This window comes from Sarcophilus harrisii, chromosome 1, assembly GCF_902635505.1.
Source record: "Sarcophilus harrisii chromosome 1, mSarHar1.11, whole genome shotgun sequence".
Lineage (NCBI taxonomy): Eukaryota > Metazoa > Chordata > Mammalia > Dasyuromorphia > Dasyuridae > Sarcophilus > Sarcophilus harrisii.
The window spans coordinates 297,039,334-297,058,254 of NC_045426.1; the positions used below are offsets into that span (position 1 = coordinate 297,039,334).

General features: G+C 34.7%; 1 protein-coding gene across 1 annotated transcript in view; it reads right to left on the reverse strand.

The window, feature by feature from the left end:
- Positions 1-4,142: 4,142 nt before the first annotated feature.
- The window catches only part of SVEP1 (sushi, von Willebrand factor type A, EGF and pentraxin domain containing 1), a 340,179-nt gene continuing 325,400 nt past the window's right edge, over positions 4,143-18,921 (reverse strand). Inside the window, exons 45-48 of the mRNA XM_031944100.1 lie at positions 17,861-17,956; positions 13,150-13,245; positions 6,755-6,848; positions 4,143-5,007 (exon numbers count right to left, since the gene is read on the reverse strand). Coding sequence (XP_031799960.1) covers positions 4,977-5,007; positions 6,755-6,848; positions 13,150-13,245; positions 17,861-17,956 — 317 coding nt within the window. The 3' untranslated portion in view covers positions 4,143-4,976. The remainder of the gene's footprint in view (positions 5,008-6,754; positions 6,849-13,149; positions 13,246-17,860; positions 17,957-18,921) is intronic.

The window sequence follows — 18,921 nt, forward strand, 5'->3', positions numbered from 1 at the left end:
AGGACGCCCAAAGGCAGGCTCTCACGTAACCCAAACCATTGCTCATTTTTCTATTTCTTTTGATTCACATCATCAAAGCTAGTTCCTGGAGTCTTACTCATTTACTTCTGGGAAATTATATTTTCTCTTGTACCATACTGGGGCGCCTCAAAAGAAAAGCATTTCTAAACTGAAAACCAACCTGAACAAGATGGAGTGAAATCTGTCAGACAACTGTGAAAATCAAGCAAGGCTTCCCCAACCCCAGAGTTAGAATAGGCCTGAACCCACACCCTTAGGACCTACTTTCCCTTCCTGCTATTCTTCTATGACATCATCTGCTTCCTACCTCCACTTAAACCAAATATGGAAGCTATGCTCTTATTGGGCAAAGTTCGATTTCATGTTTAGAATGAAAGATCTTCAGTCAATGAGGATGAGGGTCAGTGGTGGGAGGGGGTTTTGCATTAGGGACTATTTAAAATGCTGAAAGGCAGTTTCTAAGGCGCCCGAGTGGAGGGATGCCCACATCTTGTGAGAATGTGTAATAAACCTTCATTTTGCTCCTAGAGATATCTCCAGCTTTTTAAAAATGATATGGTAGTCATTCACCCCTTTGTCTGAGCCACACAGTCTTCTCCATATTGTGTACATCTGAGGATAGACTATTGTGGAAGCTTGGCAGAAAAATACAGGTTAAATTCCAATAAGAAGCTACAACATTTATTGACATTAATATTTGTTATCTATAAAATCTCTTTTTCATAAGTTTAAGTTCTGAGTTTCTAAGTGAATCTTTCCACTGGAGTTCCTCCAGACTATCTCCCTAAGTAATACTCTCATCCCACGCAGAAAAACTGGAAAATGACATTTCATGGGTCTTCCCACATTTCAGTGACATAAAGTCCTATGACTAGAGTCCCAGCTGAAGGCAGGATTCAATCACAAATCTTTGATCCACAAGTTCAAGTGCTATTTCAGCTATTTAAATCTTAATGGGTTAAGAGAAGATGGATATCCGTTTATACTGACTTCTAGAAGAAGCATAGCTGCCACATAGCTCTTCCCAGTTGATGCTGGCAAAAATATCTATACCATTTCCCATAGATTGAAAATTTTAAGTGCTGAACACAATTTTAAATTGTACCTAGTCCTATCCCCTCATTGTGTAGATGAGATCCAGAAATGTAATAAGAATTATAAAAATAGTAAACAGCATTTATATACTATCTACCACTGGTCCTAAGAGCTTTACAGATATTATTTCATTTAACCCTCATAACAATTCTGTGAGGTAGGTGTTATTATCCCCATTTTACAGTTGAGGAAACTGAGGCAACAGAAGGCTTACCCAGGGTCATACATCTAGCAAATTCAGAGGCACGATTTATACTTAGATTTTCCTAATTCCAGGTCTAGTGCTCATTTCAGTCTTGCTAGAAATAACTTGCTCCAAGATAAAGACAGGATTAAGTGTCAGTTGTCTGCTCCCCCTTTTCAATGTTCTATTTCCCTTAAGCCTGGTTCTCTCTCTATATATATACACACACATATATATATATATACATATATACATATATACAGGTATGCAATGGTTTTGGTCAAAGGACCTGGGTTCAAAATCTTGATTCTCAACTTTCCTATATGACTTTGGTCAAGTAAACATTAGATTATAAGCTCTTTGAGGGTAGAGGCTCTTTTGTCTCTTTAAGTATCCTCAGAACTTAGCACAGTGCTTAGAACATATTTTGTGCTTAATCAATAGTTGATTGATTAACTCTGTTTGACCTCAGTTTGCTCAATTGTAAATGAGGGGGTCAGCCTCTGAGATTCATTCCAACTCTCCTTGAATGACTTATCCTAGTTTCAGAGAATTTACTCTTTATGATGCTCCAAACAGAACACAAAGCAATAGTTCTTGCTCCTAATACCATGTATATATATATATATATCTTAAAGGGACCTACTTTGATCTGTTGGAGTTAGTTCTCTGCTGGAAGCAGCAGATATAAAGAATAAAACACTGATCAGACCTTGGAATCACAGAATCATAGAATGAGCCCTACAGGTCATCAAGTTCCCCTCTTCCAAATAAGTAATTCTGATATCGGTGGCAATTGGTAAAGCGGATGGAAAAAGGGGGGAAGTAGGAGCAGAGAAGGTTAAAGGTAGATAGACAATTTACTAAATCAGTACTCATACAATATTATAAATCCATATTTATAGAGCTTTTTCTACTATTCCACCCATTATTAATAATACAATCCAACATCTTCTTCTCAACTGTATGAGGCAGTTGGTATAAACATTTTTATTTCTATTTTGTAGAGGAGAAAAATTGAGGCTCTAAGAATCTCACCAAAGCACCTGAAGCTAGTGTTCATTGTGTTGTAAGTTTAAGACTCAATTCCCAAGTCAAATTCTCTTTCTACTATACGGAACTTCTCTAGGTTGAGGATACTGTTATTTGTATGAAATATAGAAGAAAAAGTCATAGATTTAGAGTTGCAAGGGGTTTTAGGGCCTATCTGGTTCAATCCTCTCATTGAACAGATAAAGAACCAAGGCCACAAGTAGTATGTACTTGTCCACAGTCATGAAGTTAACAAAAGGTTGAAGTGGGATTTGAATTCAAATCTTCCTCTTTTTACATAAGCACGTTTCCATTTGTGCCATATTTGGCTCTGGACTTAAAAGACCTCATTTCATATCCTCTCTCTTACACCAATTATCTGAATTACATTAATTAACCATGAATGTCATTTTATTTATATTGGACTCAGTTTCCATTTCTATAAAATGAAGGGATAAGACCAGATAATCTCTGAAGTCCCTTCTACATCTATGATTTTATTTTCCTTGCCTTACCCTGCCTGAAAAAACTACATTAGAATAGGACTGTGTATTTATCCATGATATATTTGAGTGCCATTGACAGATTTCTTTCATACAAAGTAAAATACTAGCTGTTATTTCAAGAATGGTGTAATCCCCAGCTTCTTAAACTGTGGTTCACAACCCCATATGGGGTCTCATAACTGAACTTTTGTAAAGGGGGGTCATGAAATTATGATTTATTATCAGTAAACGTTTGCTTTGTATACCTATTTTATATACTTATATACACAGGGTCATAGAAAAAATTTAAGAAATCCTGTAAGTCCAGTCAAATGCCAATGGGAACTTATGGGGCAGAAAATTTCTCAACTTTTAGTGAAGCTTTAGTTCAAACTCAAATCATGTAATTGTTTTCCTCTTTATTTTCCCAGTTCAACCCAATGGATATAGCACTTGGAATTTCTTAGCATCCAGAAATAAGAACTGTAAATGGCAAAGCCAGGTACTAAGTCATTAACCATGGAAGAACAGAAAATTCTGGAGATGGTGAATCTTGTAAGGCTTCCAGAGAGACTAGAGAGAACCTGTAATGGTTTTTGTTTGAAGATGGATTGGTAACACTTTTTATTTCCCTTCTCACTTCTGAGCTCCCTAACTGCTCTGGAATAGCATAGAATCCTGTTTTTCTTTCATTTTCCTGTTTTTGTCTTCTCTTTCATGCATTCCTTTTTCCTCTCTTTTTAAATTATTATAAAATGTGTTCCTGGGCCACTTTCAACTGCCTTTTCATTCACTGTCACCCCTAAATGTGAGAGGGTTGTTGTTGCTTTGTCTCTTTTTTGTTTTGTTGTTCTGGTGGGTGGGAGTTACAGTAGGGCATTTGTGTGTAATTATACAGTGGTTATAGAAGTGAGATTGAAACTAGAGAGAAGGACAGAGGCTCCTTCAAGAATTGTGCCTTTACTACCTGCCATCTGGGGGAGGGGGTGGGAGGAAGGAGGGGAAAAATTGGAACAAAAGATTTTGCAACTGTCAGTGCTGAAAAATTACCCATGCATATGTCTTGTAAATAAAAAGCTATACTACTACTAATAATAATGAAAGAATTATGCCCTTAGCCTGGCATAATGTATAAAGAGCTGGCTTTGGAGTCAAGAAGATCTGGGCAAATCACAACATTCCAGTGTCCTAAAGGATTCTAATACTATAAGTTTCTGAGAAAATACCCATGTATCTTATTGGTAGAAGAAGCCCCTCACCAGGAGCTCCCTACTCTGTTAAAATCACAGTTCTGGTAAAATGAAACAAAAAACAAACAAAACCAATGTTCTTTGTAGCTCTTTATTTCCTAGGAGTTTCTTTCTACTATGAATTTTGCCTTCTCTTTCTGTGTCTACTGTTTGGGGGGGAGGGCAAAGTTAACTGAGTTTCTTTTATTTCCATGGCAACTGACTATTTCTGCTGTCTAGCATCTCATATCGGGGAAGAGTTTAAGGGAATTAGTCCAATCACTAAATATCTAGCCAAGTTAAGATGAAAAATTTATTGTTTATAAGCATTTCCAAGAAAATAATGCCACACTATATAGATGGGATGAACCAGAGTCTCTTCCTTCATTTATTCATCTTCACAGAGTATGGTGGCTACAAACTTAAATGGTTCTAGAAAATTGTGGGATAGTTTACATGTTATTAATATAACCAGTTATCTAGCTATGGCTTGGCTTCTGGATTATGTGGTGGGTTTGGGAAGTCTATGGAATGGAAAGCCTGCATTATGCTGCTTGGCAGCAAAATTTGTGTTTGGTAAACATATTTAAGAAGGAATTTAAAAATTGTGACCAAAATGTATACATGAAATTTCCCTAATAGATGGCAGAATATGTACATTTTATGTGGGCATAGCAGCATATATTTAATATACATTTTTGCATATGAAAATACAGTCAGACTTTTAATGAAAAACTCAAGGGAAAATATATATCACAAAATTAAAATAGTAAAACATAAACAAGGACAACACAAATAACAAAATAATTTTCCAAAAAAAGAAAAACCAGCACCATGTTGGATTTTTAATGTCCATGTTCTAGAATCCCCAAGGACTGGCTAGAAGAGATGATCTTGTCTTTTTGAGAAAGCTGCTTTCCTGTAGGATAGTTAGAAGGGATGAAACCCAGCTTTTCTTTTCCTGCGGAGAAACAAACAAACAAATCCATCTAAGTGAACTGCAGTCTAAAGAAAAAACAGTCATGAGTGGAATTTAACCAAGGGTACAAGCATTTTTAGGATGATGGATTCCTAAACTCTTTATAAGTTCATTTATGGATTGACTTTTATTGATAGTATTTGTTGAATACTTAGTCTGTAAAGGATTTTGTGGGATATAGAGAAATTCCAAAAGAATATTTCTTCTTTTAATTTATTTAAAGTTTTTCAGATGAGGTCAGCTTTACAGGATTGTAAAGTCAGTGATGGCCCACTCACCTCTGAAGTGTGATTTAGGTAGTTAGTATCAAATAGAAACTGACACCTGGGGACTATATATTGACTTAGGAAACAACAAATAAATACTATCTGTGTGTTTATCTTTTCAATCCGGTTCAAGCAGCACTAGAGAGTTCTGCAGACAGGTAGGGAAAGTGGGCTGCAAGTTAGATGCCTCTTCTTTAGGGAAGCCTAGGAATGCTAGGACTTGTTACTGACTCTGGAAATTAGGTCATTATTGAATTATTCATTATGATAGGCAAAAATTTCACCCAACCACTTAGCTGGAAGAGATATTGAGATAATTTATAGGACCAAAGAAGGTAATATACATTAAAAGTGCTTTGAAAACCTTAAAATACTATCAGTACCACTACTATTTCAAAAGTCTGCCCTCCTTTTTCATTCTCCCATTCTCCACCTTCATTTTAATATGCCAAGATCTTAAGGCTTGAAGAGAAGTGACTTATCTGTCCAAGGTAAAGTGTAGCTCAACATTTGATGAAAACTAGAACCTAGGTTTCCAGATTCCAGATCTTTCTACCATAACACATCCTGAAATGTAAGCGATCTATAGATATATATGATTTGAAGTCTTTGAAAAAGCAACCTTGTAGGGCTATTGTTCTGAAAGTCAGTAGAAAGTTGAGTCACTGATGCTTTCATTTAAATTCATTTGATCAGATTGCTTCCTTGGGAAGAGCAAAAAATATACTTCCCTGGTGTCAAGAATTAAAATTATAACACAGCTCTAGTACAAAATGACTTCTTATTGCAAGGAGTTATGGATGTTTTGCTGTTTGAATCTTGTCTCCTGGGTCATAACTACATACAGTGAAAGTCTGATATAACATGGATTATTTATGTAATAGACATGGGGCTTTGATTTCCACCAGTAAGGAACATGTCCCATATTAACAGACTTTGGGATTTAGTTTATATCTTTACTATCTTGTCCCATTTTTCAAAGTCAGAAATAAAAAGAAAGCTTTACTTTCTCACTAAACTGAACCAATTGTGAATATGAATTTCATTATTAATAAGAATGGTAGGAAAACAGAGACACTATTGAAGTTAAAGTTAGCTAGCTTCTTCCCTTTCCTTCATTCAATACTTTTTTTTCCCTGCCTCCACTCCCATTCTTTCTCTTCTTTCATTCTCTCCTCTTTCTCTTCCTCTAATTGTTCTCACTCTCCAGTGTGACCATGGGCAAGTCACCAATTCTGAGCCTCATTTTTTTCCTTTCTGTAAAATAGGAGCATCCTATCCATCACTGCATTGCTTTAAAGAAAACATCTTATAATCTGTCAAGCACTACAAAAACCTGAATGAGTTGTTCTTCTTGTCCTCACATCAAAAAAAAGTTTTGAAATAACTCTATAATAAAGAACTTTAAAATGGCTTTGATTCAAGGTTACCCTCGAGCAAATGTCACTGTCTGTTTGACTTACCTTGAACAATCATGTCCAGTCCAAGTAGAGAGACAATGGCATCGATTTGGTCTGATGCATTTCCCACCATTTAAGCAGGGAGATTGACAAACAGCTATGTTTAAAAAAAAAAAATACATGTGTATTTAGTGGATATATATTTTTTCATAATTTATTTTTATTTGGTATTTTATTTTTTCTGTTACATGTAAAAATAATTTTAAAAATTCATTCTTAAATTGAGTTCCAAATTCTCTCCTTCCTTCTTTCCCATCCACTGAGAAAGTAAGCAATTTGATGTACATGTATGTGTGAATCATGCAAAACATACTTCCATGTTAATAATGTTGTTAAAACATACACCAAAGGAAAAAATCTAAGTTTAAAAAAAGTAAACTTCAATTTGCATTTGAACTACATCATTTCTTCCTCTGGGGATGAATAGTATTTTTTTTAATTTTTTTTTTTTTTTTTACCATATGTCTTTTAGAGTTATTATACTGAGAATAACTAAGACATTCACAATTCATCATCTTACAATATTGTGGTTACTCTGTACATTATTCTCCTGGTTCTATTCATTTCATTTTGTATCAATTCATTTAAGTCCTTCCAGGTGTTTCTGAGAGCATTCTGTTCCTCATTTCTTAAAGATCAATAGTATTCTATCATAATCATATAAGTTGTAACTTGTCCCCAATTGATGGGCAACCCCTCAATTTCCAGTTCTTTGCCACCTGAAAAGAGAAACTATAAATATTTTTTATACATAGGTGTAAAGGGCTGAAACTCTTAAAAGGTGTGCTTGAATAAGACAGCCCCGAGCACTTAAGGCTAATTACCTATTGGACAACAACTCTATTAGCATATGTTTGGAATTTCTGTTCTCACTGTTGATGCTAGCTCAATGCTTGGGGTTAAGAGAATTGTAGGTAAGGATCAGGGGATGGAGTGAGAGAGGTGAGAGAACTTCACTTGGTCTCAGGACAAAGAGGAGAAAAGAAAGGAGATTTTGGATTATAGAATCAAGGAAGGGTCCTTGGTAAAACTCCTTGCAGTTTTGTCCATCTCCTTCATTTCTCCCCCTAAAGACCAAGGACTTTTGCTTATCCTGACTCTGGTTGATTCTGAGGCCTCCAGGGAGCCAGCCCAGACTTTATAGGTTCTCTTCCTTTTTTGTTTTTTATCTCTTTAGACATAAAGATCTAGTAGTGGAATTATTGAGTCGAAGGGTAATGCATAAATCTTTTGAAGACCTTATTATTCAACTGAACAATCCCTTGTAAACACATCCCAAATCTAATTACTTTATCTAATGGCCTTTTCTCAATCCTAGTCCTTCTTGGCTTTTCTTCAGCATTTGCTATTATTGATCACTTTCTCTCTTCTGGATACTTTCTCTGCTGAATGTTTTTGTGACACCATTCTCTCCTAGTCGTCTCTGTACTTGTTTGTCCACTCCTTAGTCTCCTTTGTTGGAACTTCTAAGTACATTAACCATAGGTATTCCTCCAAGGCTCTCTTAGGGCCTCTCTTCTCTTTCCTCCGCTATACTAGGAGCCTTAACTTTTGTGTGTGTGTGACAGAGAAAAAAAGATATGGATCCCATTGGCTGTCTGCTGATCTTTATTAATTCCTTCTCATACTAATGTTTTTAGATGCACAAAATAAAATATCTAGGATTACAAATGAAACAAATTACTTTCAAATACAATTATCAAAATGTAAAAAGCAAAGCCCATGAATGCCATGGTAAGAACCTCTGCTTTGTACTTTCACATGATAACATCAAGTTGTCAAAAATTCAATATTTATCCCTATTCAGATGATTCCCAGATCTATATATATTTAACCTAGCCTGGTCTCTCTCCTCAGTTCCAATCTCACATCAACAACTATTTTTTGGACATTTTCAACCGGATGTTTGGTAGGCATCTCAAATTCAAATATCCAAAACAGAACTCATCATCTTTTCCATCAGGTCCTCTCTTCTCTTCAACTTTATTATTTTTTATTGTCCAGGGCTCTAAATCAGTCACATCCACAACTTCTATGTCATTCTTAAATCTTTGCTTTTACTCATAATATATACTCAATTTGTTGCCAAATCTTATCACTTTTATAACAATTTTTACATATGTGCTCCTTCTTTCCACTCAGCCACCATTTGTATCATTTTTTGTCTGGACTATTATAGTAGCTTTTTAGTAGAGCTCCTTGATTCAAGCCTTTCTTCATTTTAATCCATTCTCAGGACTGCCAAAATGATTTTCTGAAAGTGAAGGTCTGTCATTTACATACTCAGTAACCTCCAGACCACTTTGCCAAAATTGTTCTTTACAAAAACTTTATGAAATAGGTAGTAAAGTTACACTTAAGCCATTTTACAAATAAGCAAATTGATCTCCTAAGAGATGAATTGATTTTTCTATAATAATCCATACGACATGGTAGATTCAAGACTTGAATTGTATTCTGTCATGTGACTTTAAGTCTGGTGCTTGCAGACTAAAAATAGGATGCAAAATCAGAAATTTCCAAATCTGTGAGAAATTTGCTCTTGGAAATATATGGACAAGTTTTTTTTTTTTTCCTCAGTGATGACAAAGCTCAGAGTAACGGTAGCAGATAAACAGATAATATTTACAACATATTAAAAGGAAAATTTCCCAGCAAAGCAGGTTTTAAGACAGTAAATGAAAGAATGAATAAATGGATAAAATGAGATGATGAGATGTTAAGATATTACGAAAATATGGCATGACTATAGCTCTGTGTATGTATTCCCAGATTCAAGAAAGGAATCTGATTTAATGAACACTTAAAAACAAAAACCAACCAAACAAAAAAACTTGGGGACAGGAAAGATGCACTTATTCTATTTACTGAGAGCACTTTTATGTTACAGGTAATCAGGGATCTAAAATTTGAATAGGCAATGAAAAATTAGCGAGGCATCATCTCTTTACTCTTTATTGTCTGCCCTGCTTCTCTATGAATCTTTCAAATATGACATTTAGAAATTTAGAAATACTTTGTATTTTTGTATATTTGTATATTGTACAAGTATATTATAAATATACTTATATATCTGTAAACATGAGGTCTTAGTAATTCAGCAACCGCTTGCTGAAACCACTTCTCGTCTCCTATCTGCCATCTTAACTGTTTCAGTCAGGCCTCACTGATTGAGAATGTGCTGCTAGTCTGTTATTTGCTTCAAGATCATGAGCTGAAAGGGACTTTAGAAGTCATTCAGTTCAACTCCATTTGACAGATAAGGAAACTGAAGCACAGAAAACTAAGTGATTTGCTCAAGGTCACATGAATAGTGGTAAGTAGCAGAGCTGGGATGCAAAGTTGGTTGTTCTCATTTCAAATCCCAGGACCCTTTTTGGTACTACTATGTGCCAGGCAGCTGCAGGTTAGAATGAAAATTGTCACCATGAAGAATCAGAGCTTTCAAAGAAAGCTTTTTCTTTGTTTTTTTTTTTTTTTAATCATTGAAACTAGTATTTTTTTTCCCTACAATAAAACTAGAAAAATGGCCATGCTGTCTTTCTGTGATATCACCTACCGTTCACAAACACAGAATTGTAATGTAGGTAGTAAGAAGAGGGAGGCAGAAACTGAGAGTAACCCCCCTCCCCTCCAACAAACCATTAATCAAAGTTTCAGTTCAAACAGAAAATATAATCTGAAAAAAGGCTAAGAAAGATAGATATTAAAAAATCTCCAGAGGGAGACCTTTTGTCCCTTTTCAGAGAGAGACACAGATGTAGTTCTAAATGCTAGCCAATTTGCTGAAAGAGTGAAGGGCTTTTTGCCAAGTCTAGCTTTGCTTTCATTTCACATTACAGGACATAAGAGTATATAGCTATTTCTCTCAAAAGTCAGACTCATGGTGAATATCATACTGAATTGTAGAACTTTTTCAAATATTGGAACAAAAATTGAGATTTTTATTGCTTCCTTACAAGATCTTTTGAAAATTTAACCTTCAATAAATACCAACATTGAAGTTTTTAATGCATTCTTTATACTTGGCTAGATGCTATGAGAGATATGAAAGAAATCCAAGACATTAAAGAAATTACAATGTATTACAATTACTAATATACAATAGTATTTTAGGAAGATTAGCTTGATGACCCTGGGAAGAATGATTAGGAAGTTACTTCATTAGGTGGGTTAGTTATAAAGTTTATGATCATTAAAACCATTTGGTTCTGCCTAAGAAATAAATTGAAGAATCAGTGGAATAAATTAGGTTCACAAGACACAATAGTCAATGACTATAGTTTTATATGATTTGATTAAATCCAAAGACTCCAGCTTCTGGAATAAGAACTCACTATTTGACAAAAATTGCTTGGGAAATTGGAAAATTATATGGTAGAAAGTAGATATTGACCAATATCTCACTCTCTACATCAAGATAAGGTGAAAATGGTTCATGATTAAGACATAAAGAATAATACTATAAGCAAATTAGTAGAGCAAGGGACAGTCTAACTGTCAGATCTATGGAGAAAGGAGGAATTTATGGCCAGATAAGAACCAGAGAATATTATAAAATGTAAACTGGATAATTTTGATTACATCAACTTAAAAAGATTATGCACCAAAAAAAAAAAAACAATGCAGCCAAGAATAGAAAAGAAGCAGAAAACTGGAAAATATTTTTTATAGCCAGTGTTTCTGATAAAGCTCTCATTTCTAAAATATATAGAGTTTGGGGTCATATTTATAAGAATACAAATCGTTCCCCAATTGATAATTGGCTAAAGAATTTGAACAGATAATTTTCAGATGAAGAAATTAAAGCTATTTATATTCATATGAAAAAAATGCTATAAATCACCTTTGATTAGAAAAATGTAAATTAAAACAACTCTGAATTACAATTGCACACCTCTCCTATTGGCTAAGATGACATGTAAAGATAATAAATGTTGGAGGGGATATGAGAAAACTGGAACACTAAATTCATTGTTGGTGGATTTGTGAAATGATCTAACCAATCTGAGGAGCAATTTGGAACTATGCCCAAACTGTACATGAAATTTGATCCAAGAGTGTTACTATCTGGGTTGTATCTCAAAGAAATCATAAAAGAAGGGAAAGGACCTACATATGCAAAAATGTTTGTAGCAGCTCTTTTTGTGGTGGTAAGGAATTGAAAATTAAGTGAATATCCATTAGTTGAGAAATGGCTGAATAAGTTATAGCATTTGAATGTAATAGTGATGGTATTTCAAATGGAGAGGAAGGGAAATATCCAAGAGAAATTATAGAGGACATCTGGATAGAGGTTTGAGGAGATATAAAGATTCTCATATGAGGGACAGAAGAGAGGCAAAAGTCAAAAGTTTACTTCAAGGTTACTCAGAAGAATTTGTGGTAACAAGTACAAAAAAATGGTGTCCTTTTGAAAGGGAATTGGTATTGAGTGAAGGATGATGAGTTCAGTTTTGGATACAAAAAAGAAATGTGGATAAGTAAATAAGTCTGTCTAAATCGAAATATTTATCCAAATTGCTGTAAAATTCAGTCACCCTTTTTGGGGTCTTATCATACCCAATTAATAAAAATATTTGCTTATTATTTGATAAACCAAAAATCTAGAAAATCCTTTTCTTTCTTTTTCTTTTTTAAAAGTCTTTGTCAGATTTATTTTCTGTGGAAAACTGGAAGTTATTGCCTTTCTAAATGATTTGTCATAACTTTTTTTTTCTTTTAAGGCAATTGGGGTTAAGTGACTTGCCCAGGGTCACAGAGCTAGGAAGTGTTATATGTTTGGAGCCAGATTTGAACTCAGACTTCAGGGCTGGTGATCTATCCACTGTGCCACCTAGTTGCCCTGACCAATTGTTTTTATACTAATTAAGACAAATCATTTTTTCCCCTAAGTGATGTTTTTACATACATTTTAGTGAAACAAAATTGCTTTTATTTACATGGTTTAGGTAATTTAAAATCAAATATTCTTCCTTTTTGGAAATTCCCTGCAATCCTTTGGGAAAATGCCAAGTTTGGATCAAAATAAAGGATCATAGCTAGGTAAATAAAAAGGACTGGAATTATTCATGTCCAGTTGGTAATAATTTGTTCCATATGCCCCCACTCCAGATACTAAACTTCATGAAGGTAAGAAGGATGTCTTTTTGATCTCCAAATCTTGCCTAGCATATACATGACATCATAGTTCTATATAACAAGGAAGTATGTAATAAAAGTCTATTGAATGGACTGAATTCCTGCTAATGGCTGGTACATCTCAATTACATCTAGATATCCAAGTCTAAGTACTGTTAATCTGTGTATGTTCAGCCTTCAAAGAGAAGAACTAAGGAACTCAAAATATAGTGGATTTAATTCTTTACAACTTTTGTAAGCTGCCAAAGGAAGCCTACCTGTATGACAGCGGGAGCCTGTCCACCCAGCTGAGCATTCACACTGATATGGTGCCACACAGCGGCCACCATTCAGACAGGGAAGAATACAAATTGCTGAAAAAAGCAGAAAAAGACAAGATTTAAAAAATATACAAAGATGAATAAATGATCATTATTTCTAAGGGGAGTAAATCAAATATACTCTAATAGAAAACCATAGTTGTATTGTACATTTTCCATATTATAAAAAGTCATTATGTATAAGAAACTGATTTGGAACCAGGACAAATCAAAACTGATTTGGAACCAGGACATAAGGTAACTCACTCTGTTCTTGAATAGGGTTTCCTGTTTTATTTCTTGAGTGTTGTCAAAACAATAAGTATAACTTATTATACTTAGGATTTAAGAATTTTGTTCTCCATAATCCTAAGGAACATTAACATTAAACAGTATTATCTATATTTTATAGATTTAGATATGAAAGAATATTCAAACTTCATCTAATCAATTAACAAATAAGTGACCAATATGTTTGCAGATTTTAGATATTGTAATTAGTCACTTATTTTTTCAGATAAAGAAACAGAGGTCCAAGAGTTTAAGTTACTTGCTCACAGTTCATGTAGGTAGGAAGAGACAGAGCCTGGAGTTGAGCCTATTTCTTGGATTTACATCTAGCATTTTGGGGGGGGTTAATGGGGACAAAGTAACATGAAATCTATCCATGGACCCTTTGGAAGCTATGTGGACTACAGGTTAAGAGCTCTTGGTCTAGAGGATTGAGTTTGTATGATTGGAGCAGTAGAACATAGCATATGGACAGGTGGATTCTCTCCATAACCATGCTTTTATTTCTCTTTTGGGTTTCATTTGGCATCTATACCATGAATGAATACCTATTCATGTATGTGTGTGTGTGCTGACTTCATAGACACAGGGATGAAGACTGATACATTCCTATTATCCTTCCACAAGTAGCAGTTTTATGAATAACATTCATACAGACAACATGGTATCCAAATAAGCTAATGAAGGGTGGAGGGATTCAGGGATCATACATATAACAGCTATATTCTGGTAATTAGAATAAAAGTTGAATTAAGAGTTTACATGTTTTGGAATGTCAATAGAATAATCAAATGGATCTTTATCCCTTCTGAACACTCCAAATGTTTATTTATGAGTAGGATAGAATTTCTAGGCATCAAACAGAAGTCTGCCTTGAGTTTCCTTGAGATTTAGTCTATAGAAGCTAAAAACTATTGTGTTTTTTAGTCATATCTAACTCTTTATGACCCATCTGAGGTTTTCTTGGTGGAGATACTGAATTTGCCATTTCCTTCTCCAGGTCATTTTACAGATGAGGAAACCGAGGCAAAAGGCCTCACAATCCTGAGGCACAGGATTTCATTGCACCTAGAATATTTAAACAATAACCAAGAAACTTTATATTTTATATTCCTAGTATTTAGCTATGATTCTTTTTTTTTCTCTACCATGTCTGTCTGCTCAGAGATATGCAGCTGTAAGTATCTAACTGAGCCTGACTGCTTCCTGAGATGCTAAGCCAGCCATGTACTAATAATGCCTTTTCTTCTTCTGTGAGATGGACCAAACTAAATTAGACAGTTTGGTTTTGCTAAAGCCCTTGGCTCTCTGAATATATATTTTAATAACTCTCAGGGAATTCTGCTCTGATGTTAAAATGCTCTCTTCATTTGTAGGTATGAATGTTTATAAAAGTGGTGAAAACATTTCTTAGAAATTGCTAGATCTTCCCTTACCACTGCAGTCCCTCTGTAAGTCTTCAGAAATAGAACATAGTAAGCCAGCTGCCTTTTCCTTTTGATATGTTTAGAACTACAGCTTAAGTCAAATTGGCAGATCACAATGCCATGAGTATAAAACTGGTTTCCTAGGATGAAGGGCTTTATTAAACACTGCTAAGAAAATGAACCTTGACATTTTCACTAGTCAGACTGTTTAAAGATCTTGAAAACCCACTGTCCATACAGGTCTGATACAGATATTGTAGCTAGTGGTATAGAAATAATGACAGATAAACAAAAATGAGATAGAGAGATGTTTGCAAAATGATGCAACTTAGGTAGATTCAAAACTGGGTGAAAGATCAGTCCCAAGAGAAATAATAAATCAATAAATAGTCCAGACATGGGTTTATTGTTTTGTGTTTTTGAATGATATTTACAAACAAGCAGATTTACCATATTTGCCTACCTTTACAACTTTGGTTGTAGAGAGTCAACCTGGCCTAATGGAGAGAATGTTACACTTAATATCAGGAGGACAAATATCACCTTTGATAGTAGCTGTGTGAACATACATTACTTAACTGATCTGAGACTCAGATAGCTAACTAAAAGCTACAGATGGGTTGAAATGAATGTCAGTAGACAGCTTGGGTTAACCAGATGGACTGGGTTATCAGATAGATTTTAATGAGCAAATATTTCATTTTTTGTTATAGCATATATTAATAAAGAAGATGAATTAAAGGTTTAAGGTAATGAAAGCACATAAATGTGTGTCAGTGCTCTGGCAAGTTGATTTATCAAATAAAAACATTTTCGTTATGTTAAGTTCTTTTTTGATTTAGTTTAAAATGATCACACTTTTGTTAGAAGATTTCTATGTGAGCCTGATTATATTATTGTTTCTTAAAGTAAGGGGCACTTCAAAAAATGTCTTGATATAAGTTCATTTGGATGAACTAATGAATCCTACTCACAGAGATCTGTTTCTTATTGTGGTTCATATATGTCAATGTCAATGAAATTGGGAAGTTTAACACCCTCATAAGAAGAGGGATGTTTCTACTTTTTAATTAAGGACTACAAATTGCAATTTAAAAAGGAATGATATTTTAAAACATAAGCCAACTTCCTAGTTTTCTTAAGTAAGAAGAACTACATCCTTAATGAAATGCCTAAATTTTTCCTAATAAGCAAGAAATTTGGCAGAAGTGACTAATGACAATGGCAAATATGATATACTTGGCCCCTCTCTACATGTGGTAAGAAAAAAAGAGGGCCTAGGAATTGTTTATAGGTAGAAGGCAACAGACAGGTGCTAGATTTGAATCCTGGCTTTGTTACCTATTAGCTATGTGACCTCAGGCAAATCATTTAACTTCTTAGCTTTACTTTTAGTTATACTGAGAATGGTATGGACATTCTCAACTTTAAATTTATGTACCTAAGAGCTTTATTATAAGCACCTCTCCATAAGAAAGCTATACTCTTCCCTTGAATTGGATGAGATATGAATTTTAGATAGCTAGAATTTAATATCTAAAGCCAAAATTATATTTCATGATTCTATAGTCTACAAATTTAATGGTGGCAAAATAGGATAAAACTACTGTTCATACATGTAGCCTAATGCCCAATTTTAAATTTTTTTTTGAGGGAGGAAAATAGGGCTTAGAGTAGTTAGAAGTTATGGGTTAGAACTGTTATTGTTTTGTTGGTGGTCCTTTGTTCTTTTTTTTTTCTTTCTTTCTTTTTTTCTTTTTTGCTGAGGCAGTTGGGGTTAAGTGACTTGCCAAGGATCACACAGCTAGGAAGTGTTAAGTGTCTGAGGTAAGATTTGAACTCAGGTCCTCCTGACTTCAGAGCTAGTGCTCTATCCAGGGCACTATCTAGTTGCCCCAGTCCTTTGTTCTCAATGAAATTAGAGCTGTAGGGAATTCCTGATAAGGAAATTCCTATTAGTCCATATGAATACAGACTGAGCAACTTACAGCCTCAGAGAATTGCCTGGAGAAGTTAAATAATTTGCCCAGGGTAACATAGACAGTATGTATCATACACAAGACCCGAACTCAAGTTTTTCTGATTTTAAGGTGGCTTTTCTTTCTTTCTTTCTTTCTTTTTTTTTTTTTTAATTTTTATTTAAAGTTTTGAGCACCCAATTCTATCCTTTTCATACATCACTCACCCCTTGGGGGGGAGGGCAGGTAATAAGCAATCAGATACAGGTTACACATGTGCAATTATGTAAACATTCCCATAGTAGTCATTTTGTACAAGAAGAGTCCAATGAAAGAAAAAAAAGAAAGAAAATTAAAAACAATTTACTTCATTCTATATTCAATCAATACAATTCTTTCTCTAGAGGTGGAAAGTATGCTTCATCATTAATCTTTTGGGATTGTTTTAGATCACTGTATTGCTGAGATAGCTAAGTCATTCACAGTTTGTCATCAAACAGTATTGTAATTACTGTGTACAATGGTTCTCCTGATTCTGTTCATTTTACCATTTATCAGTTCAGATAAATCTTTTCAGGTTTTTCTGAAATCAGTACTGCTTGTCATTTCTTATAGCACAATAATATTCCATTATAATCATATATTACGGCTTTTTTAGCCAGAACCCAATGGATGGGCATCCATTTGATTTCTAATTCTTAGTCTCCATAAAAAGAGTTGCTATAAATATTTTTTGTACAAAAAGGTCAAGGTGATTTTTCTATCTACTGTGTTATTCTTCCACTCCATTTTAGTCACCAAATAAAATAAATTATTACAAAAGCAAAGCTCATTCTCAAGATAACCTTCTGACTCCAGACAAGTTTTCTGATGCTACACACACGCACACACACATTTTCCATATATGATTCTGTTATGGGAGACAGTCATGTTTTTCCTCTAGGTATATACACTCACATATCCTCTCTAGAGGTTGTTAATAAAAGAACTCACGTTCTTCACAGAGGCGTCCCATCCAGCCTTCTAGGCAGGTACATGCATTGGGCCTTTGGCAAACTCCTCCATTTTGACACGGGAATCTACAGACAGCTGTAAAGGAAATGAGAATGATCATAAATCAATAGCAGTCACCAGAACCTCCATGGCTAGTTTCCCATTCATAACCTGTCATTGATTCTCACTTATCTTTCAAGTGAGATAAACTGTGTTAATAAAGCTCCAAAAGGAAAATGACCACATAGAAACTTATTGACTGTTACTATAGTATAGCACTGCTTATCTCTATCCCTTGATTTATGAACTCAGACCTAATCAATTATCTAGTGCATACAATCAGATGCTTTTAGAATACACAGACATAACCACATTCAACATTCAAATTTCCTGATTCAGAGAAGCAGAAAATCAAGTCTTGGAGGGATCTTGGAAGGTCATTTAATTTCACTTATTTGTCTTTAAGGGAGGATTCTCAAACATATTTCACTTTAGAAAAGACAATTTCATGCTATCTCATTTTGGCTTCCAGGTTTGGATAAGGTGCTGGCCTTCACATCAGAAAGAAGTAGCTTATTAAGATGCTTTTTCACATGACTCTGCACATCAATGAACAAACATTTATTAAGCACTTACTATGTGCCAAGCACTACACAGTCCCTGCCCTTAAGGACTTCATGTTCTTCTGGAGAAGTATGGTATAAGTCTATGTTAAACACATATAAAACAATCACTAACTATTTTTGGCTGGGAAGTTACAAACAGCTGATGGAATCCCTGGCAAAAAGCGGCATGAGCTAAGTCAGTCTCTTGAAGGAAGCTAGGAAAACCAAGAAGCAGCTCTGAAAGCATGCCTTCAGAACATGCAGAGACACCAAGATAGAGATGCCAGTTTCATGCTGGAGGGAGAGCACTAACTAAGCAGATCATTGTGACTGCACTGGAGAGTTTATATTGTTTAGTTGTTTTCAGTCATGATTGACTCTTTATCACCCCTTTTAGGATCTTTCTGGCAAAGATACTGGAGAGATTTGCCATTTCTTTCTCTAGTTCATATGAGG